The sequence below is a fragment of the Arvicanthis niloticus genome, chromosome 18 (assembly GCF_011762505.2).
Source record: "Arvicanthis niloticus isolate mArvNil1 chromosome 18, mArvNil1.pat.X, whole genome shotgun sequence".
NCBI lineage: Eukaryota > Metazoa > Chordata > Mammalia > Rodentia > Muridae > Arvicanthis > Arvicanthis niloticus.
In genome coordinates this window covers 5,947,133-5,970,936 of record NC_047675.1, presented here as the reverse complement: position 1 = coordinate 5,970,936, position 23,804 = coordinate 5,947,133, and the positions used below count along the sequence as shown (strand labels likewise).

The 23,804-nt window shown below is 39.6% G+C and overlaps 1 protein-coding gene across 1 annotated transcript in view; it reads left to right on the top strand.

Moving 5' to 3' along the window:
- Nucleotides 1-423: 423 nt before the first annotated feature.
- Nucleotides 424-23,804, top strand: part of LOC143434915 (uncharacterized) — a 34,018-nt gene continuing 10,637 nt past the window's right edge. The window contains exons 1-2 of the mRNA XM_076915435.1: nt 424-505; nt 8,859-8,977. Of these exons, the coding sequence (XP_076771550.1) occupies nt 424-505; nt 8,859-8,977 (201 nt within the window). The remainder of the gene's footprint in view (nt 506-8,858; nt 8,978-23,804) is intronic.

Genomic DNA, 23,804 nt, shown 5'->3' with positions numbered 1-23,804 from the left:
ACTAAGCTTTTCACCTTATGATGCTTGTTTTCTTGCTTGAGAAAGCTTCCTTTTGTCCATTTGGGACTTAAAAAATGCTTTTTTTAAATTTCTGAAGATACAATTTTGAATATTGATCTAAAAGCTCTTTTGATACCAGAATTGAATGGTTATGCATGTCCTTTACTCATAGGTAAGTTGCAGTCTTAATTTTTCAACATTTATATTTTGCATTCTTTTTCTTCCAAATATCTTCATGTTTCCCTTAAGAATTCTTTTCCTCATCAGTTATTTAAAACTATACACTTTCTGTTTTTGTTTTTTTTTTTCATCTTTTTTATTGATTATTTGGGAATTTCACATCATGAACCCTGACCCCATTCGCCTCTCAGCCCTCCTAGCTCCGCCTTCTCTGTGACACCCCTCCCCCCAAAAGAAGGAAAAATGTCCAAATTGTGTTGCCTGTGTACTCGACAGAACACGGTCAAATTCCCAATGGCCAGACCCCCACCAGAAGCCATCAGTTGTGAGTAGCTACACTTCATAATTTTAAAAAGTTCTCTTTGATGGCTGTTTGTCTAGGCTATTACTTTTAGGGGTGCAAAACTATATAATTTAATCACACACTTAATTAGTATCTTTCTGTTACTGATTTTCTAGTTTCAGTGGTAGAAATTAAACTAGAAAACAGGCTTAGTAAAACTTTAGTTTCTTGGAAACACTTTGTAAAATTTCAGTTCTCTGAAACTCACTGAGTTGGCTCACTGGGTCAGAATAGGGTCGACTTGAATGAACATAGATTGTCGTGAAGTTGAACTGACCGAAGTGTTACTACATCTTCTGTATTGTTAATTACTTTCTCTGCAATTGTTACATGATTTACTAAGAATATCAACATCGTCAAGTACAACTGGACTTTCTGGGTTCTGTCCTGTTGCCAGTTCTTACTAACTAGGACAAAAGGTTTAAAAGTCATCAACAACCGCAAAGATATTATAATACTACCCAATATTCAAGAATTATGACACAGTCGGTACTGGGTAAAATATAGCTTATTCTTGAGCTTAGACAAAGATTAGATATTTAAAACAATACAAAAATATCTATTTAAGCTAGACTCATCAATTAAATAATAGCACATTTGTGATTTTGTGTGGACACCAAATAACATGGTTTAAAATAGATTCATGGTTGAATCTCTTTCCCTTGAAAGCAGAATAAAACTAACTTGTTTTTTAAAAAGAATTTATCCGAGCTGTCAGTTTTGTACTTGAAACTTCTCACACTTAAAAATCTGATGTCCACAGACTGGAAGGCTCAGTAGTTAAGAACACTTGCTGCACATACGAGGGCAAGAATTCCTGTGTCAGCATCTGTGGAAAAGCCAGATGTGGCCCCACCTTGCCTGGGGGTGGATACAGAAGGAGCACGGGGGTTTGGTAGCTGCAAGACTAGAAGAAAAACATGAGCTATAGATTTAGCAAGAGCTCCTGCCTCAGAGGAACAAGGTCAGCAATGAAGGAGGAGGCATCTGAGCCCTGCCAGACAGTGTCTGACACCCATGCAAGTGCATATACCACACACATATACACCTCGAATATAAACATACACACAATATACTTACGTAACATAAGCATGTGTAGTGACTATTCCTTTCGACAGATTTCTGTATGACTTTAGTAACAAACACTGTTTTGACACACTGCACTTTTATTTATTTATTCAACAGAAGTGTAACTGAGCGCCTACTAGAACCACATGACAGAGAGCTAGCATTGGAAGGCACGGTCTGCATCTTTAATGAGCTGACAGTCTCTGTGAGGCATAGACAGTGGGACACTGTGTGATCTTTTCTAGCCACCAGCAGCAGCAAAGGAACCAAACAGATGAGTCTGCGTCAGCACAACATAACAACAAAAAGTGAAAGAATATTTAACTGTTGGCAACTTTGAGAGGCAAGAGCATCATGTCTGAGACAGACCCCCTGGAGATGCGGAGAGGTGGCAGGTTACACTTCCTCCCACAGGAACATGGAAAGATGTGAGAGTTGAGAAGTAGTAAAATGGGAACCACAATAGTCAAATTGCCATGCCCAAAACTCTGGGCCTCATTCCCCTCTGCCAAAGGAGGCATTCCTCATCACTGCCAGAAGGGACAAATGGCTGTCTGTGGTGCCTACTATCATGCCAAAGTGCATGCTGGCCTCCAGGGTTCTTGGTACTGTGGCTCCTCTCAGTTCTTCTCTCCCTGGCTTTATCCTGAACCTCCAGCTCATGCTTCTGCCCCCAGTCTCTCATTCCCATATAATCTGACATTTCAGCCATGCACACTCTTGGTCCTCTCTCTGGTCTCCCTCCATGGGTCCCCTCTCCCTTGGTTCTCTCTTAGCCATCTTTCCCTCTCCTTCTCCCTGTCCTCCCTCTCCCTCTCCTTCTCCACCATCCTCTTCTTTACCCTCTACCTCTACCTTTCCCTCTCCTTCCCCCCTTTTCCTATCCCTCCCCTTTTTCCTCCCCCTCTCCCTTTACCTCTCCCTTCTCATGGCTAAGTCCACATCCCTGTTTAATCTTCTACTTTCTCTGCTCTGGACTCTTGCAGTTGGCCCTGGCTGTGCTCTCCCTCATATTTACAGTAGAAACCTTCCCCTCAACTATACTTGGGCAGTAATGCCCTCAGTTTAAACATCTGATACCCAAACCCTCAGTTGGTACATAAGTGACTGTGATAAATGAGGATTAACTTTAGAGCTTCACACGACTAAAATCTCCTTGAGTTGGGAAGAAGTTAAAGGGAAGTGTCAGACAAATGGATCAGACTCTTACTGTATCCTGAGTCACAACTCAAACTGTCACCTAAGGGCAGACACAGTAAAGGAGCCATGGTGGGAACAGCCACAGATGACGAGGAGGCATGAAATACATTGAGGATTTACTCAGAACACTGAACAAATCCAAAAGCCCTTTGTCCTGAAAGGCTAAGTAATCTCATGAGTGATTAGGATTCAGAAGCCGTTGAGGAAACCGGATTTAAAAGACCATCTAACTAAAGTGAGATATGCTGAGAGATTTCACAAAAGAAAGGCAGAAGTTTGCCATTTGAGGAGGCTGGCCAGGTGAGCTCTGCTATCTTCCCGATACCCAGCAAGTTACTTCCTGCAAGGAGACTTTGCACTTTACGGGGTTTCTGTTTTGTTTTAGATTTCTTGTATGTGCATATGTGTAATGTGTGTGTGTTATGTGTGTGTGTGGTGTGCATGTGTGTTTATATGTGTGGTGTGCATGTGTGTGTGTGTGTGTATGTATAGGCCAGAGGTTGATGTCTTCCTCCCTATCTCTACCCACTCTATGTAGGAGCCTCTCGTACTTGAACCTGGAACTCACTAATTCAGCTAGTCTACCAGCTGGACCAGGGGCTCCCCTATCTTTGGTCTCCAAAATGGAGATTATAGATGGGTTTCCATTCACTCAGCATTTACAGATGTACTAGGGATCTGAGTCCAGGTCCACACACCTGCATGAAACAATTTTACCCAATGAGCTATCTTCTAAGTCTTCTCATTTCCAAGCTTTAAAAACCAGATATTAAAACAACATTTTAAAAAATAGGCCTTCTGGTCTTGGCCCGGGGAACAGAGCAGATCCCGGGCCACAGCTCTGTCCCCAATCTCAAAAAACCCAGAGGAAGTAGGCCTCCCAGGAGCTCTAACCCTGGTAGTATCTTAGGTAAGGAGACAACAGCACCCGCCCCAAGCTGAGACCCACTAGGACCCAGGAATTGACTCCTGGACCAGAGCACTGGTTCTTCCTGTCTGTGCCTGAGCACTGAGCAGATTTTGGGCCCCAGCTCTAACCCCAGTAGTAATACCCACCCCACACAGTTCTGATACAACCAAGATAATAGAAAAGACAGGCTCCAGTCAGAGACAGGGCAGGTAACACTAAGGAGATCCAGATGGCGAAAGGCAAGCACAAGAACATAAGCATCAGCAACCCAGGGTACTTGGCATCATTAGAACCTAGTTCTCCCACACTAGAAAGTCCTGAATTCCCCATATCACCAGGAAAGCAAGATTCAGATTTAAAATCACTTCTAATGACTATGATAGAGGACTTTAAGAAGGACATAAATAACACTCTCAAAGAAATTGAGGAAAACACAGATAAACAGGTAGAAACCCTTAAAGAGGAAACACAAAAATCCCTTAAAGAATTACAAGAGAACACAACCAAACAGGTGATGGAATTGAACAAAACCATCCAGGACATAAAAATGGAAGTAGAACCAATAAAGAAATCACAAAGGGAGACTACCCTGGAGATAGAAAACCTAGGAAAGAAATCAGGAGTCATAGATGCAAGCATCACCAACAGAATACAAGAGATAGAAGAGAGAATCTCAGGTGCAGAAGATACCATAGAAAATATTGAGACAACTGTCAAAGAAAACGCAAAATGCAAAAAGTTCTTAACACAAAATATCCAGGAAATCCAGAACACAATGAGAAGACCAAACCTAAGGATAATAGGTATAGATGAGAGTGAAAATTCCCAACTTAAAGGACCAATAAATATCTTCAACAAAATTATAGAAGAAAACTTCCCTAACCTAAAGAATGAGGTGCCCATAAATATACAAGAAGCCTATAGTACGCCAAATAGAGTAGAACAGAAAAGAAATACCTCCTGTCACATAATGATCAAAACACCAAATGCACAAAACAAAGAAAGAATATTAAATGCAGTAAGAGAAAAAGGGTAACATACAAAGGCAGACCTATCAGAACTACACCAGACTTCTCACCAGAGACTATAAAAGCTAGATGATGCTGGACAGATGTCATACAGACCCTAAGAGAACACAAATACCAGCCCAGGCTACTATACCCAGCAAAACTCTCAATTACCATAGATGGAGAAACCAAAATATTCCATGACAAAACCAAATTTACACAATATCTTTCCACAAACCCAGCATTACAAAGGACAATAGCAGAAAAGCTCCAATACAAGGAGGGAAATTATACCCTAAAAAGAGCAAGAAAGTAATTCCCTTCCAACAAATCCAAAAGAAGATAGCTACGTAAAGATAATTTGACCTGTAATAACAAAAATAACAGGAAGCAACAATCAGTGTTTCTTAATATCTCTTAACATCAATGGACTCAGTTCCCCAATTAAAAGACACAGGCTAATGGACTGGATATGTAAAGAGGACCCAGAATTTTTCTGCATACAGGAAACCCACCTCAGTGACAAACTAAGACAGACTATACCTTAGAGTAAAAGGCTGGAAAACAATTTTTAAAGCAAATGGTCCTAAGAAACAAGCTGGAGTACACACTTTAAGATCTCCAGCCCGAGAACACAAAGGGAGGGACTCATTGCTCTACCTGTATAGGTAGTAGAGGGTGGCCTTGCCAAGCATCAGTGGAAGTGGAGGGCCTTAGTGCCTGAAAGTTTGGACTCCCTAGTGTTGGGGAATTCGAGAACAGGAAGGTGGGAATGGGAGGATTGTGGCAGCACACCCTCATAGTAATAGGAGGAGGGGTAATGGGGTAAAAGGTTTTGGGGGGAAAGGGAGAGGAGATAACATTGAAAGGTAAATAAATAAAATATCCAATTTAAAAAAATAACAGATAATGGGTCTGTCAATCGGGGATTTTGTATAATCCTCAAGGACAAGGTATTGTGGAGGAGGCCCATGGAACTTTAAAAAGATTGGTGAGACATACTGTTGCTGAGACAAAGAATGATGCCAACCTGTGAGCTTGCTGAGTGCCCTGACAAGGGTGACTGAGAAGCTGTATTGGACATAAGTTCTTAACCCAACTTTGCTTGACTATATCCAAGATGGGACAAGCTACCTTGCCTCAAGGTTTTAGACCTTGTGTGATAGAGAATTGAAAAGAGAAACTCTGTCTCTTGTATTCTTCTTAAAGATGCCCAGCTATTAGGACTCAATCATGTACTGGTCTAGAAATCAATCCAATATGAGAAATAACAGTCTACTTTTGAAAGACTGGGTCTGGACTTTGTCAGGAACATATTTGGAAGTTAGCTGTAGCTCGCTATGATGTTACAATAGCAAGAGATAATGTTGGGACAGGATCTGGATTTTAAACAAGGGTTAGTGCATGTTTTAAGGCTCTTTTAATTGTCAAGCTAAAATTTGTTTTGTCTCTTCTACAGCATTTATTGTAAGTTGCACTGATTATATAATTTCCAATTGTTTTAGTGTGTTGAAACCTGGCATGTCTGTTACGGGGATATATCAACCAGCTTTTGTTTCACTGCCCTGAGTATTAGAGAACCTTGAATCTCTGAAAAAAGCTTGAAAGTGCTGGAAGAAGTGAGTTAGGCTTTAAGCAGAACAAGAGGGTAGCGGGTTGATTATTGCTGGTATAACAGTTTCATTCCATTACTTGCTAGCACCACTGCTTCTGCAATAGCATTGACAGAGGAATTAAGACAACTATTTTTGTTAACCATCTAGCAAAAAAAATGTTATAATGTGTTGAGTATACAAAAGTATTTATATACTGGAACAATGAAGAATGCTCTATAACCCATTCAAATTATCTGAAGGAGGTTCAGGGTTCAAGTGTTAGTAGCCATCCCAAAGTGTCATGACAAATATTATAGGAGTAGCGTGTTACTTTTGAAATTCACAATGATTGTCATTATAATTAGAAAAAAGTTTAAAGATATCTGTCGGATATTTGGCATAATCCTAACACCTTTCTGGGTTTGTTAACTTTACATCATGAGATTGTAAATTTAAAGAATGCTGCTCTGTTGACCTTTGATGCTGCAGATAATCCCGATAAAATTATCCATGGCTTGAGCTCAGTATTTCAATTTTGGACAAACCTCAGGAATGGCATATATAGCTTGATCAGGCTAGCCCTTCTTATTATTCCTGCCCATTGTGTTAAAGCTTATCTTTAACAACATCAACATGTTGGCAACCAAAGTACATGGCTTAAACCTGAAAATAGATCCCCAGAGAAAGTTATTAAATTAACAGGCTGGCAAGCCAAGGACGAGTAAGATTCTGCACAGAGCCTTACCAACCTAAGACAGAGGTGCATTGCCTTTAATAATGCGTATTCCATGACAGATAAAGAAGGCATTCTTGTCAGAATGACATAAGACAGGCTCAGTCTTGTTAACAAAATAAAAAAGGGGGAGAGGTGAAGAGCCTTTGGGGCTGCTTGGTAAGAAGCTGACATGGGCCAAGGACAAGGAAAGGGGCTGCTTGACAGGAATATGACATTGGCCAAGGACAAGGAAGTAGGCTTCAAGCAGGTATCTGACATTAGACTAGAACAAAGAAGTAATTTTTGGTAGGAATCTAAATCATAAGCTACAGCAAAGAAGTAATCTCAGGCAGGAATCTAAATATTAGGCCAGAACAAAGAAGTGATTTCAGATAGGAATCTAGATTTTAGGCTAGAACAAGGAAGTAGGCTTCAAACATGAAAATGACCTTGGGCTAGGATAGGGAAGTAGGCTCAGATACTTTGGTCATCCTGAGAAGCCTTTAGAAACAGTGATCACAGAAGTGTTCATGTAACTGGGTTTAATGCCTTGCTTTTTCTTTGACTATTTGTGTTTATTGTATTGCTTGTTCCTCAACTATTTGCATCTATTATATTGCTAGACCCTCAACCTAGAACTGACCTTATTACATGCATGTAATCAAAATGGTATAAAAGCATAAAGGAAGAGGGGGTATAAGATAGAGGGTTCTAGGGAGGGGAAAGGAGAAAAGGGGATGGCATCTGTACTGTAAATAAATAAAATATCCAATAAAAAATGGGTCTCTTGTTTATTATTTCATCTCCAAGATAATGCTTCTCTGAAGCAGAGAGCACTTATTGTATGGTGTCCATAGAAGCCCACATGGATAACTCCACCCTAAATCCTTACCAATATGAAGTTTTCATTTTCTCAATGCACAAAAAACACATTGCAGGCCATTATCCTGATGTGACTCTCAGACAAATGTGCATTCTTCATCACCATGGCTGCTAAGAATACAGAAAACAATCAAGAGCATTTTCTGAGAATTTGTTTGATAGTACTATCGTATCAACAAATCTCTGGTGTCAACTTAAAGTTAAATCTGGGGTACAAAACTGCCAACTTGTCTGAGAACAACTTAACATTCATTCCAAAATACTGAGTTCTTCCGCCAGTCACTCTTTCAGGTTTTGGGGATACAATGATAAACAAAATTCTATCATTAAAAACAAAAATATATTCACAGAGGCCATAGTCTATTGCACAGAGAAAGGGGTCCAACAATCACAACACATAGTAGGGATTTACAAACAGTATAGCTTTCTCCTTAGAGCTTTATGTATCAATGGTAATGTAAATTCGGTTACAAACCCTGGTGCATTGTCTGGAATGTATAACCATAAACCTTGGCTCTGAAGGGATATCTGGATGGACATACAATCTCTTCCTATGACTGGCAAATAGGCAATGGAGAATTAGAAAGATTAAAAGCTGAGTTTTAAAATGACCCCAGCTTTGCCTTTGACTCGGTTAGTAAGTTAATTTGCCTCCAATTCATCATAACAGTGAAAAAGAACTCAATTACTGCTCCTAGAAATGTAAACTGAGACATTTGTAGGCCGTCAGAGTAGGTCACTGTAGACATCTTGTACCACTGCGGACCACTGTATGTGCAGAAAGCTTTGTCTGACGAGTGAACGAATGTTCTGCCATGATGTTATGTTATGATAGTGGAAATATAAGAAAACAAGATTACATAAAATTCTGAATGGCTTCCAATTTTAAAAAAGAGGTTACTAAGGTTACTATAGACCTTCAAGTCTTTTGCCAAGTGTCCTTGCCTCTGATCTACAGATCACCAGGAAGACACCACAGTGTCCAAGAGGATGAGCAGAGAAAATGAGAGAATCTTCCACAACGAAAACGTTTACTGCATGAGCTATAATTCGAGGAAGATCAGCTTAGGCATTCAGGTAACTTAAGTTCATACTTGCATACATTTTGGAACTTGTGCACAAGAAGGTAGTATTGACTTGAGGAGGAATTGAACTGTATCAGTGTTGTCTCTCTACTCTAGAGCTAGAGTGATGGCTTTGTGGATAAAAGTACATGTGCACAAGTGTAAGGACCCATGTTCGAATCTCCAGAATCCATGTAAAAACCGAATGTGTGCCACAACTGGGGTAACTGTAATTCCAACACTCCTACCAAGCAAGGGGAAGCAGAGACAACAAGTACATGGTGCTTACAAGCCACCCAAATGGTACATGGCAGGAAAACAATGTCCCAGACAAAATGAGATGTGAAAACTGACACCAGGGATTGACCTCTGTCCTGTACACGGATGCCATGCCATGTGCCAGCTAGCATCATTTACACACATGATGCATGCTCACACACATTGTATACATTCATACCCATACAAGAATACATGTACACACACACACACACACACACACACACACACAGAGAGATGTACACACAGAGAGAGACATGTATACATACACACACACACACACACACACACACAGAGAGAGAGAGAGAGAGAGAGAGAGAGAGAGAGAGAGAGAGAGAGAGAGAGAGATATTACTAACTTAAAAAAACAAAACCTTACTAGACACTATGTAACTTTATGTAAACTGCAAATATGACTGTGTTATCAAAGTCTGTCTGGAAATGCAAAACAAGACTTTCTTTCCCTGAAACAGGGCTGAATCAATGTAATATGTTCTAAATGTAAAGGAGGATTTGGGGTAGAGGACCATAACACAAGACAGTGAAGGCGATCCTCTGGCATCTGTGACCACACACTGTGAGTTTCCCCGACGGCCACCAGCCCACTGACTCCACTTCTCCAGCCTCGATCAGGTCTCAGTCCAGGGCTGAATCATTGCTGTTCTCAGTCAGCAAAGCTGGATTTAAAGAAAGGGATTTGAAGAAAGTCCAGGGAACAATCCTCAGTCAGGCGTGACACAGTGGGTCACTTTCACTGAGACCCAAAGCTATTCATTCCTTCTTAGTAACATATAAGCAGTTTTCAGACAGTATTAAAGCTAGATAAATTTTATTAATCTGATTGCTAAATCAGGTAAGAATCACGTTGTTCACCTTGCCACTACCACTCTCTCCACATAAGAGCACAGGAGGCAGCCAGCAGCAAAGCCAGTCTAAACAATCTCCCCTGGAACACAGATCCTTCCCCCAAATAAAATAAATATTAAGATGTCACAAAGGCTTTCCTTTTTCATAAGGCCTTTCGTATGATTTGGTTTTGAATAGTGTTTAATTCCGCAATTGAAAATACCACTGAAATCTACCAGCATATTTTCAACTTTAAAATAGGAAATTCTGACCCAAGTATTGTTAGGTGGCTGCCTTGAAGTACCTGAATTATTTAAAATACCCTTAGCATAGTCTTTCGTGAAGTATGCATACTTTTGCAAGTTTAATACATTTTTTATAAGTTAACATTTTAAAAGTTTGTGTGTGTGTGTGTGTGTGTGTGTGTGTGTGTGTGTGTGTGTGCGTGCGCAAGGCATCTATCTCTAAATATTTATGAGTGTACTTCACCATTAAGCAAGACCATGAAAAACATTGTAAATGCAGTGAATAGTTTTAAATGGGAATAGAAGACTCTTGATATCCTAATTCTTGACTGCAAGATCTGTTTGTTTTGGGTCCACATTTCCAATTAAAGAAACCTTAAGTCATTAATCATCATGCTGCGTCATACTGAAGGATGTTAGGGACTAGGTAATACACAGAGCTGGGTAAACAACCTAAGGACAGGCATCTTAGGGTTCCTGGCAAGGCTGAACTTGGCCAAGGTCTTGGTTCAAATGTCCAGTTATTCAGGATTCTTGAGCATCTGGGTTAGAGAGAGAATTCTCTCTCCAGTGTACCCCTTAATGAAGAGAAAAGCTGCTTTCAGAGCTATGTGCTTGGAAAGGTATCAGAAAAAGAGCAGAAAAAGAACAGTCAGAAAGGACAGTGCAGATTCTTCATGCTTGTGCATCCTAAAGGGGGAAGCGAGGACAGTCCATCTGCCTGAGTGGTTAAATGTTCCTCTCTATGGTACCAGCCTCTAGACTCACCACTTATCCGTGATCTGTGGACTGAAAATGAGCTCCCTTAAGAGCTGATGTGGATTCCTTAAGGAGTATGATCGTCTGATATTTTCTTGCCCATTTTATAATTGAATAAATTATGGGAAAGGATCAACACAGTAAAAAAAATTTCCAAAGCAGACTTCCTATTTTGGGGAATGCAAAAGAGAGCAAAATATGAACAATTCCCAAATAAAGGGTAGCTGAGAGGGAGGGGGTGTTGGTCTGCTACATGGTTGCATAAGTTAAGACTTTAGTTGGTAGGATTGTTAGCTTTTACATGTTTCGTTTTTTTGCATTTAATATGAAGGTCATAGCTAGATATTTCTTATATATTTACGGCTCACTTTCTAGTGACTCCCACTGCTAGAGACCTGAGCTGGAAAGTTGATACTCTTCCTAGTAAAATATTGAAATGTCTTTTCCAATGCTGAGATGATGGAGGCAGAGTCAAGACTGCCTTCCTCTGGATTTCATTTGTTACCACTATTATTCTTTATCCTTTGAATTTTAAAATGAAGTTTATTTTTAAATGATAGACAAAATACAAAATTATTATATGCCCACCACATGATGTTTAGACATACACTAAATGTTGTAAAATGTTTACAAGCAAATTAAACATATGTGTCTCCTCTAGCATTTATCATTTCATGGTGATAAAAAAATGTTAAATCCTATCTTCTAGCTTTTGGAAGTATATAATACACCACTGTTCTCTCTACAGAGAGACTCTTAAAAACTTAGATTCCAGAGATTTAGTTTTTTAATTTTATGTGTATTTGTGTGTGTGGATGAACGTGTATGCAGGTGAGTTGGTTTGAAACATAGTGGTAGACTCGGAGTCAGCAATATTGAGTCAGAATTGTACTAAGAAAAAGATTTAAAGGCATCTCTCCCTAGAGTAACTGAACCAAGGGTGAGTCAGAATTTGATTTTCTACTTCTTTCTCCCTGTGCAATCATTCTTGTATGATTCTGAATTTGTGCCTGTCTGAAGGCTGTCTTGAAAATCAGTCTGCCTCTGTGTGTGTGTGTCTGTGTGTGTGTGTGTCTGTGTGTATGCTTGAGTGTATGTATTTGTGTGTGTGTGCTTGAGTGTATGTGTTTGTGTGTGTATACATGCTTGAATGTGTGTGTGTTTGTGTGTATTCCTAACAAAGGGCTTTGCTCTCACTTTTATTTAACAAAACAGAAAGCACTGTATGGGGAAGGAGTAGGTCATGAAGAAATCTGTAAGAGTGTTTTTCTAGGGACCACCCTAACTGACCCAGTTACAGACAAATGTTGTCAACCGGTCTCTGTGTGTTACTCTCAACATCTATGGCAGATACTCACTTTATAAGATTGCTTTCATTCTACGTTTGATGTTTCAAGCATTTATTATTATAGCATACATACACATGTGCATTACTCAGGGTCAGTCTGCACGGAAGAGCACATCATTTAAGGTTACAACCATGCAGTAGCTTAGGTTGTAAAAGCTGATAACTTGGGAAATCCAAGGAAGTAAGGTTGGCTGTTTCATTGTTCTTTTAATGGTAGGTTAAACAAACAGGCTGAGCTCACTGTAGGATAGCAGGCTTAAGTCCTAAGTGACATCAAAGTCTATTATTAACTCTGGCTATGAGGTCCAGCAAAAGTTCCAGTCTCTTGGAATGTGAAATTTTTTTCATAATAATGTATTGCTATATGTGGGTGCTTGTGGGAACCAAAAGAGGATGCTGGCTCCCTTAAAACTGGAATAGCAGGCAGTTATGAGCCACCATGTGGATGCTGGGAATTGAACCCAAGTTCTCTGAATGAACCTTTAATCATTAAGCCATTCCTCCAATCCAAAAACTAATGTCCCCAAAACACACTAAAATATCATTCTAAAGTTCCGTTTGGTTTTATGGGTACACCTTTTCCCATATTATAATTGGATCTATAAATTATTATAACTTCTTACATAATTTCAATGATATTGTTATCTTTTATGTTCATAATTTTTATTAAAAATAATATTTTACTAGCGAGTTTTCTAGTTTGGGGCTATATACTAACATAAAATGTTGAACATTTTAAAACAACTGTGTATTTTCTGAGGCCCTCCAGTCCTAGCAGGGAGACCCTGAGACCATTGTACAAGAGAGCCAACTTCTGATCAATCTCTTCCAACCATGTAGATTTATCTGCATTCTCTCATGTCATTAGCTTCATAAAAGATCCCAAGATTTTGTGTGTCTTACCTCATTTTCCCCAATGTTTTAGGAATGCTTCCCAAAAATAACAGACCATCACAGCCAGCAAAGAGTAATCAAGAGAAACATAACAAAGAGTAATCAAGAGAAACATAACAGAAAAAGCTAAATGGCACATGTCCTATACCAGCCTGTGGATTATGCCCTGGTCTGGAGAAGCTGAGTTGGCATATCCAGGAGACACAGTGACACTCCGTTCCATCTCCCCAGGTCACTGCTGTTTATGGGTCTTGGTCTCATTGTGGAAATCCCTGAATGCAGAGTCTAGACAAGTTCACTGGGCTGTGTCTTCACGCCTTCTCTTGGCACTGGACACTGAATCTCAGAATTGGGTGAAAACCATTCACCACAGAATTCTCCCCTGATGGTTTCCACCTATCAACACCAGGTACCTGCCCCACCCACTGCTGCCTGCCAAGGTTGCTGCCTTTTGTGAATAGTTAGGTCACCCTGTCATCAGAGTCTAAAAGTGGGAGCAAGGCTTGGAAGTCAATGAAGCTTTTCCCAGTGTTTACCAAAGAGACAGGCACAGTTGCTGAGTCCACTGGGCTCCCTCTTTGCATAGAATTCTTTTCTGCATACTCAGCTCTCTGTGTTAGTACACATTCTAAGTAGTTTATTCCTTTACAAGAGTACAAGAGACACCAAAGGATGAAATAATTCTTGAAAAGATATGTCCCAGTTTGCATAGACACCAAAAATGAGGACAATTGTCTCATGGGAATCAGAGGTACTGGCTTTTATGAATATCCCTTTATTTTAATTTAGAATCAGCAAATATCTCAATGATCCAATGCAGGCTGACCGTCATTTCATAGAATAATACACAGTAGCAGTAATAGCGCATGAATGGCTGGCCTTCTATATGCAGGCTTTCATTTACCCTTAACAATTCCAAACAATGGGTATCACTGTCCTCCTGGACTTAGAAGCAGAATGAGAACTAGCAAGATGGTGAAGTGGCTCAGCAGCTAAAGGTGCTTGTCACAAAGCTGGAGGAAGCTGATTTCAGTCACTGGGATGCACATAGTGAAAAGACAGAACAGGCTCTCTCAAGTTATACTCTGAGTTCCACACACGTGTTGTGTGCATATGTGCTTCTCTAGCACACACAGACACACAGACACAGAGACACAGAGACACAGACACACACACAGACACACAGACACAGACACAGACACACACACACACACACACACACACACACACACTAAGTAAATAAACTAATTTTTAAAAAGGAAATTGAGAATTCAGAAACATGACTTGTCCATATCTGCAGCGTTTGTGGGGATTGTGGGCCTGATCCCAGGCACTGTTCTGAACTTCACTACTTGGAGGTGATCCTTGTCCAGGAAGCTCAGAGATACAAGACGACGATTAATCGGTAGAATCAGCCCATCATCTCTTGTTATAGTTGCCACAGCCTGACCATTATCACACGGTTCACATTAACTTTCAACATTGTAAACAGTGAACTAAACCCTAATTAATTAAACTCAACTATATCATTTTACCCCAAACTACAAAGTGGAAATTTACTTAGGTCTTTCAAAAGAAGGCAGCCAGTTAGTCACTGGATCACTTCAGGTCTCTGATGCTCTTTATTTATCTATTTTTTGTTCCAGTTAAAATGATTATGACATATGTTTAGCACATTTGGCAACTTTAGAAAATCCATAATTTAAAAAAGTTTTAAGTGGAATTCCAAACTTTTATGGCTCACAAACTCTGACTTGTGCAAACTGTGACTTTTTAGAGGGGCATCACGATGAAAGAAGAGCAGTACCCTGTGTGAAGTCTTCGGGATGCTGACCAGAGGCTTCAAAAAATTGTTTACAAACATCATTTCAATAATAGCAGTACAAGCAACTAAGCTGCTCTGGAGATGTAAGGTGACAACTTTTTCATGTGGACATTTTTTAAACACACCTAACTTTGCTAACATTGGCCTGCTTAACCTCAAGTGCTGGAAGAAAGGATATCATGACTGTCAGTTTTTGAGCTAGTTAGCGAAGGTTGGAACAGGAAAGCTTTCAAATCATCAGAAAAATATAAATTGAAATAAGACATACTCAGATTTGAAAACTGTCTCCTTATCCCAATGTCTAGGCACACACAAGAAGTTTTAACTTAGTTCAGAAAAAACATGTACAGGCTCTGTGAAAATGCTTGGAGAGCATTTAAAGTAATTTAACTTTTGCTGTAACAATGATTAAATTACACTGAACATTTTTTTCTTGCAACCCAGTGACATATTGCATGTTTTATAAGTTTTATTGTTTTCATTGAATCCTTATTAACTTCTAAGGTTTTACTAAAAAGTTATCAATTTATCAGATGTATTTGGGTTTCTCATTTCCAATCTTTGGCCATCATCAGCTCCACCTCCCAACAGAAACAATCTCTGCCTCTCTGAGTCTCCCTAGTGTCCCACATGACAGTCTTTATAATAGTTTGCCACCGCAGTACATATGTACATATGTCTCCTCTGTGCCAGACTACAGTTTCCAAAGCAATTTGCTCTAGAAAGCTACAAGACTGATATAGAAAAAAAAATAGCAGACTACTCATCTGGGGGGTAATTTGGTGGTAGTGATCGCCTAGCACACATAAGGCCTTGGGTTCAATGCCCAGTACTGTTCAACAAACAAACAAACAAACAAACAATAACATGGTCCCCCAATTTGGAAAAATCCCAGACATTTTTTAAAAATTATAGTTTTAACTGAATAGCAGAGGCTGGAACTTAATGTAACCTTGTGCTTTCTCATTCCTATATACCTTCTGGTTAGCTATCTTTACATTAAAGTTGTATTGTGCAGAAGAAAGATTGGAGAAGCAAGTGAGACATTGAAAGACAGAGACTGTTCCCGTGGCCCAGACATTTCCCCCAGAGGAACAGGGGAATGAGGGATTAGTCAAGCCAGGGCTTAATAGAACAGCAAGGCATGACCTAGGGGAAAATGTCGACTGAAACCCACAGTTCAGTTCCTGCCATTTCCCACAGCATGTGATGGGATTCTAGGCCTTGCTTAGCCTGAAACAGAGTCTGACTTTGAGAGCACTGCCCACAAGACTGTGGTTTTTGTTCTGCAGAGAAAACCCCTTGCATCCTTCTTTGTTTTGTATAACTAAGATTCAGTAATTGTCTATTATTTAATAAACATTGTGGTGGCACCATTTGATATCCCACAGTCTAAAATGTCTTTCAAAATACTATTGTTTTTACTCTTTTCAATATCAGAAAGTGCCAACCCAAATCACTACCTTCTATAATTATACAAGATGAACAAAGAAGATATTTTTCAGAAATTCAAAACTGTGAAGTGCTAGCAGTACACACTCTTGGCATCTGTTTTAGGTCAGCAGTAACTCTGCCAGCCCCTCGCTGTGTGAGGGGTATTTCCACCACCCATGGCAATATTCACTTTGTCCTCCCACCCACAAACTGCACAGAGAGAATTCAAGGAAACAGAGCTGAGATCCATCTTTAAAGACTAGTATTTTGCTAGATCCCTTTTTACCCCTCAGGCATTACTAGCACATGAACATATAACAGTGAACTTGTGTTTATAAATGTTTAACAATAATATAATTTTATTCAGCTTTGGCTTTCAAGATGCATAGGCAAAAGCTACTTACAAGTATATATTTAAGCTAGGGCACCTATGTCAAATTCTTCTCTTCGTTGTATAAAATGGGAATGGGGCAGAAGTACTAGAAACAGCTCATGCTAGCAACTAGAAAGAAGGAGGCATCCCAGTGTTGGTATATTGGAGTTTTAACACTATAAGTTATTTCAAAAATAAATAATGAACAAATAAGACAAAGTCTTCAAATTTTTAGGCAGGTTAACTTTAAATTAGTTCAGAAGACTCTTGTTATTTACTTCAATAATCAAAAGAAGAAAGAGAGGAAGAAAGAGAGAAAAAAGAAAGAAAGAAAGAAAAGAAGGAAGAAAGAAGAGAACAAATAAAGTCTTTCAACTTCAAGCTTGTTTTTCCCTCCTTTTTAAATTGGCAAATGATTCCTTTGGCTAACATACTTACGGCTTTGTGTTAGAGTCCCTTTTTGGTGATCCCTTTCACTCTGTCTATGCCTGTCTTCTATGAATCTGCCCTGATTTATTACTGTTCCTGTGATTTAAAATAATATCCTGACAAGAACAAGCTAAAGGAGGAAAAGGGTTTATTTCAGGTCAAAATTCCAGGCTAAAGCCCATTGATATGGGGAAGTCAAGGCAGGAATTCAGCCAGTCACGTCATGCCACACAATCAAGAGCAGAGAGAAACGAGAAAACTGATGCACCAATGCTCACTTCATTGCTTGCTAGTACTCTGCTCAGTTTCTACATTCTTACACACTCCGGGCCCTTTGCCTAGAAAGTGGTTCTGTGTAAATTGGGCTGAGTCTTCCGGCACATTAATTAACTTAAGAAAGACAATCCCCCCCAGGAATGCCCACAACCCAATCCAATGTAGACAATGTTTCCTGAGATCCTCTTCCCAGGTGATTTAAATAGCATCAAGTTGACAACTACAGCAGTGTAGGGGGTGGTTCTGATGCTAAAGCCCTGTTCCCCACTTGGTTCTTGATAAGTCAGTAAAGAAAGCCAGGGGCCAACTGCTGGACACAAAGAACAGGCGGGACTTCCAGGTTACTGGAGGAAAAGAACGTGAGAAAGGAGAACAGAGTTCTCCATGCTTTGGAGAGAGGAGAAATGGGTAACCATGTGAGATCTCAAAGTAGAGTGGCCATACTGCTACTTCCTACACTTGGGTGGTGAGGGGAGTTTAGCAACTGAAATTTAGGGCAGTGAAAGAGAGAGAGATAAGAAACTGATAAGAGCATGATTTTCCAAGCAAAGACAGTAGCACCCAGCAGTTGTGCCAAGAAGGCAAGTTGAAATTGAACAACTGTGTGTCTGTGTGTTTTATCCACAGATTTAAAGGAAGCTGGGAGGGGGAAGCGAGTGAAGCCACTTCCCAGAGCAAAGGCACATAGAGCGTAAAACTACGCACAACACAGGTAACCCTCACAGAACCTTTCTTTTTGGAGAATTGTGTTAGGGAGGTGAGCCTGCCCGTGACACCATAACTTTACATCACTTACAAGGTGACCAATCAGAATGCTCCCTTCTCATCTCAGCTGACATAATTGGACGAGTTTATTATCACCAAAAAGCTGAACTACTTGATACAATTATATATAAGCTTGTTGTAAAGGGACATCTCTTTTGGATTAAAATTCAAAAAGATGTGTTCTTGGGCGCTCTTTTTTATCATGTTCAAAATCAACCTGACTAAAAATTAAATCAAAATGAGATTGAGATGAACAGAAATAAAGTCCATTAGTCAACAGTAGATCCCTTGATTCTACTTCTGCCTGGAAACTGACCCATCCTTGGATGGATAACCATGTAGTACAAAAGGACTCTGTAGTTCACTTTAGATAATTTGAGGTGAAGTTTGGGCAATAGTAACCAATATATAAAAATTGGTGATGTTTTCTAAATCACTTTAAGCTATTACACTCTCTTGCTCTAAGATAACTGTGGGGTAAGGAAGTAGTCAACACCAAGAGTGCCTCAGCCTTCTCAACGGTATTGACAACCTGAAGTTTGGCAGAAATGATAGAATTATTCAAAAGATCAGGCCTTGGTGCTATTGAGCAGTAATGGCATTAAAATTAACCCTGAAACCAGAATCCACGATTGACCAGAAATTATAAATTTTGGCGTAGTACATTGTTCAGATTATTTTGAGATGAAGTAATTTGGGACTTTCCTACAAATTTGTCGGGGATTTTTGTTTGTTGTTTTGTTTTTGTAGGAAATTGCTTAGTAATGTATACAAAGTGGTCTGCTCCTGAGTGAAGGAGCCTCCACACACACTTCAGACATCTGGTTAGGTACAAACTACTCCCAAATACCTGTTTTCACAAAGAGATTCTTTATTGAGCAGGGAAGAGAATGTAAAGTGGCTGCCTTCTGACTCAGGTAGAAAAACAGCAGCAAAGGACCCTGTAGGCGTAATTTTTAAGAAGAGGAAATGGGCAGGAGGCTGGGGGTGGGGCTGCGTCAGACTGGGCTACGATTCTGTGGTATATTTTGATTGGGCATGTTACTTAAGTGAGCCAAAGGGGTTTGTGATTGATAGACCTCAATACTTTGATAGCTAGACCTTGGTAGTCAGCCTCAGGAGGAGGAGGTGGCCAAATAAGGGAATAGACCTTGGTGGCTTACTTTAGGAATGTAATCTAATGGTGTTTAGCTAGGCATAGTGGATGAGGGAGAGTGGCAAGGCCTGCCAGAACCATATTTGCCATGCTCGGCTGGCCAGCGTCCCTCCACTTAGCCAGCAGGTGTCCACCAATTCTTCTGAAAGGAGGATGTATTACAGAAGTCAAATCTCATTAAACAGACATGTGGAGCTGATTGGTCACTTCAAAGGGGTTCTCTAGATGTTCTTGTTTTCTTTGCAAATCACTATCGGATAAAAGAAGGTGGAGGTTATTATATTCTAATGAAAATTAGTAAATTTCACTAAATAAAAAAACAAATTATGCTCTTCCTTGGAATAAGGCTTGTGCACTGTTCTTTCTGCAAGTAGATGGGCTGGGTGTGTGAAAAACTCAAGTCCAGGAACTAGATGACCCTTTGTAGAGTCAACTTCCAGTCAGGCTGCTTACCAAAGCTCCTAGAGTTTGCTTCTGGATCAGCAAATGTTGTCTCTGTGTTCCTAGTACAGCGTCTCTGTTTTAAGTGCAGACTATTACTGCTTCAGTAGGCATAATTACTGTAAAATCATTAGTGCACATGTGTGGACTTTTAAACCAACTCTTAGTCTTCAGCCAAGAAATTCCACGAAACCAAAGAATCAGATATTTTCTTTTGAAAATGTTATATAATTGTATAGAGTGAATTCACAGCCTAGGCGGTGAACCAACAGAGAGACCAGGTCCACCCACTCACCTTGGCTACAAAGCAAACAAAAGCTTGATGAGATAATTAGAATTTTAAAAACTAAACTGAATAGTCAATTTAAAACACCTCATTCTGTGCTTTATTACTTTCAAACTGTTTGAAACTATTTGTTAAGTTCTGCTAGTATTATTGATTATACTTTATCACCTTTTTTAGGAAACAGCTCAAAGCAAGTTAGTTTTGTGAACGACTGTCTCATAGAATTATAATTTTTAACAAAAACATTTCACACAAATTTCAGTTAGCCATTGATAGCCGCTGACTGATTGACATTTATAAAATGGATAGATTGAGTTCCTTCTCACAGTTTTTCTTTGTGCAAATAATCTTAACAGACATTAGCACCATTCCCAAAATCCTGCTTGGTTTCCTTCCCATCCCTGCCTCACCCCCTCCCTCTTTACCACTACACCAAAGAAGCTTGCTGGCGCTAAGTCCTGTCTGGCCTCCTTCAACAACTCTCAAGAAGTTTCCAAATACAATCTTACCTTTGAGAAATGTACACAGACTTGCCGTACTTTTAATCCATCAGCTGCAGAATGATTTTATTCACTGGTTAAGGGCATCGCGGCGGTACTTACCATGAACTTCCTGGCTACTTCAGATGCTCCGTGTGCAGAAGATTCTTGCTGCCTCTTACATTTTCTCTTCATGCAGCAACCAACTAAAATACAAATAACCCTGCAGCTTTTCACATGCTATCTCCAGATCTTTCCCTCCAGGAAAACCGTCTTGTCAGCTTCCCACAGCAAACCACTTTGCTGTGGCCCAGGAGGCCCTGCAGATCTTGAGATACTTGGGGTCAGCTGGACTCGGCAGCACAAACATTTATATGGGGGCCCAAATGTATGACTCTACGATGTTGCAAACGTGGGGGCATTCTCCTAAAAAAGTTTTTAAGAATAGATCATACATTTTTCTCTCACTAGGAAATAGGACTATAAATCAGGAAACTAAAACTTAAGGCTCACCGAGTCCAGTGCCTCGGCTCAGATATCAACGTACTCATGATTCTGCTCTCCAACAGTCCTCGCTCTCTCTTTGCAAATAAGTTTTCCCACACAATGTAGTTTTAAAGTGCAAATAAATACAAGTCCTGGGCACTGTTTGGATCCAGTGTTTCCTCTTGGAACCAATGCCTTACAGATTATGACATGTAGCACACAGAAAATGGGATTAGAAAGGGTGATGTGGCCAAAGGGTTGTCCTCGGGCTGTAGAAGGCAGGGAAGCCCTTCATTATTCTTCCTCTCAGACTGAGGATGCTCATGATAGCTAGGTGTCACCTCTAATGTCATCGTCTCCCTCTCAGGCTTTGTCTCCCTGTCTCTCTCTTTCCCTCCCTGTCTTTTCCCCCAATCCCCCCTCCTTTCTCTCCATGGCTTCCAGGACCAAAGAAAGGAAGAAGAGTCTAAGACTGGATCCACCAATCCCTAATGAATTAATAACCGTGCCCAGCCCCAGTGCATGCCAAAAGGACTTTTCAATCCCAAAGAGAGCATTAGGAATTGTTAATAAGATGTACATTAAAAGTTAAAGCATTGGGCTTTATTATTGTTATTGCTATGAAACCTGCTGAAATATTTAGTTTTTAAGGGGTGGCTTAGTAAGTTTTACACAAATCAATGTTAATATTGATTAATTTTTAAAAATATTATACGAAAAGTTATAATCGAAATACGAAAATTACTGTTTCTATCTAACAAAGGTAGACAATGCACTAGCCACACAGCTCTGGCACAGCAGAATTCTTGAGTTAATTATTTTCTGTTACATAGAGAAAGAAAATAAATTATGCTATATGAAATTATAACCAAATCTCTTAAATTAGTAAACAAGTTGTCTTTACCATAAGGATACTCCAAGATATCTTTAGGATAACTTTCTTTGGGCAAAGTTAAATAGCAAGTCTTTTTTGTGTGTTTAATTTTATCTCTGTTCTTAAGATATTCAGACCACAGATATAATAAGATAGATAGGAGAATAAAATATGAAGTGAAATAACACTTAAAACAATTTCAGAAATTCATGAAAATAATTTTAGAAATCCATGGCTGTCAATCAGAGACTGTCTATGAGACACTGCTTGCTTGTACCCACTACCATCACCCATCAACAGACCCCCAATACCTGGATGTTCAAGGGGTGTGCTTCTAGTAAATAAAGGGGCCATAGACCCACAGATTGGGACTCACTAGAATAGACTCTTCAAGCAGTGAGGCTTGGCAAAAACAGACAGTGGCAACAGTCAGCAAACTTCACTCCAACTTTCTTTCTGAAGCATCCATTCATATTGCTTATCTAATCTGGAAGACAGAACATAACGTAAAGAAATCTTACAGTCAACTAAGAAAACAACAAGAAGTCCAAGCAGCTGCTCACCAACACATAAAAGATAAACCCATTCATTCTCTCTCATCCTCTCCTCTCTCTCTCTCTCTCTCTCTCTCTCTCTCTCTCTCTCTCTCTCTCTCTCTCTCTCTCTCTCTCTCTCTGTGTGCACATGTGTGCATGTGCACGTGTGCATTTGGTCTATTGTTTACAATATCTTTGAGCAACATAGTAAACAAGTATATTTAATTGGTAAATAACATGACTGAAATAATTTTATTAGTCATCTAAGCAGACACAAAATAAAATCACCCCAACCAAACACTCTGCTTATAAAAGTAAACCTATTGGTTATAATACTATAACAAAAAATTCACACAATTTAAAGAAAAGCCTTCTCAATTTTAATCATAATTTTTCCATTTGTTCTAGACATTTTATGGTGTTGGAAGTAGAATCTAGTACCTTCTATAACTTAGCCCTTATGTGGAGTTTTTAAAAAGTGGAATATATTTAAATTGCCTCCTATAGCTTATATCAAGGGAAGAAATAAGCATATATTTTCCCCAAGACATCTGTTAGTCTGGTTTTGAAATCAAAATGAGTAGAAGAAAAAGTTCTAGGTAATCCCCAAAATATAAACACATGTATTCATTCATTAGTCAATACTTAGAGGAACAGCTGTGTTAGTAGGAGATGAACATGTGCCCATACCCAACAATCCTCCTTGATGTGTCTCTCTGCAGATGCAGAAAGGAGTTTGCATTTAGGTACTCTTAAAACCTCATCTGTAGCATCTTCACCACAGAGGGGTTTACACAGCTATGAAGATGTCATGAGCTGACTTGGTGTTGGTCACAGGCATGAGCGTTGTCCCTTTTAAAATCTGTTATCTGTACTCACTGTACCATTACTTCCAATACTGACTTGATGGAAGCTCTTGAGAAGTTATCAAAGCCATGCAAATGTCAACATATGAATCAATCTGGTTTTCATCACACAAGAGCAACCTATTTGAGAGATAACAAAAGTCCATGAACCACATGACCATCTCATCGTGCCAAAACCACCATAGCTGAACTGAGAATATACCTCCAGACGTTGATATAAGAAATTACAGATGTCAGTCACTATGAA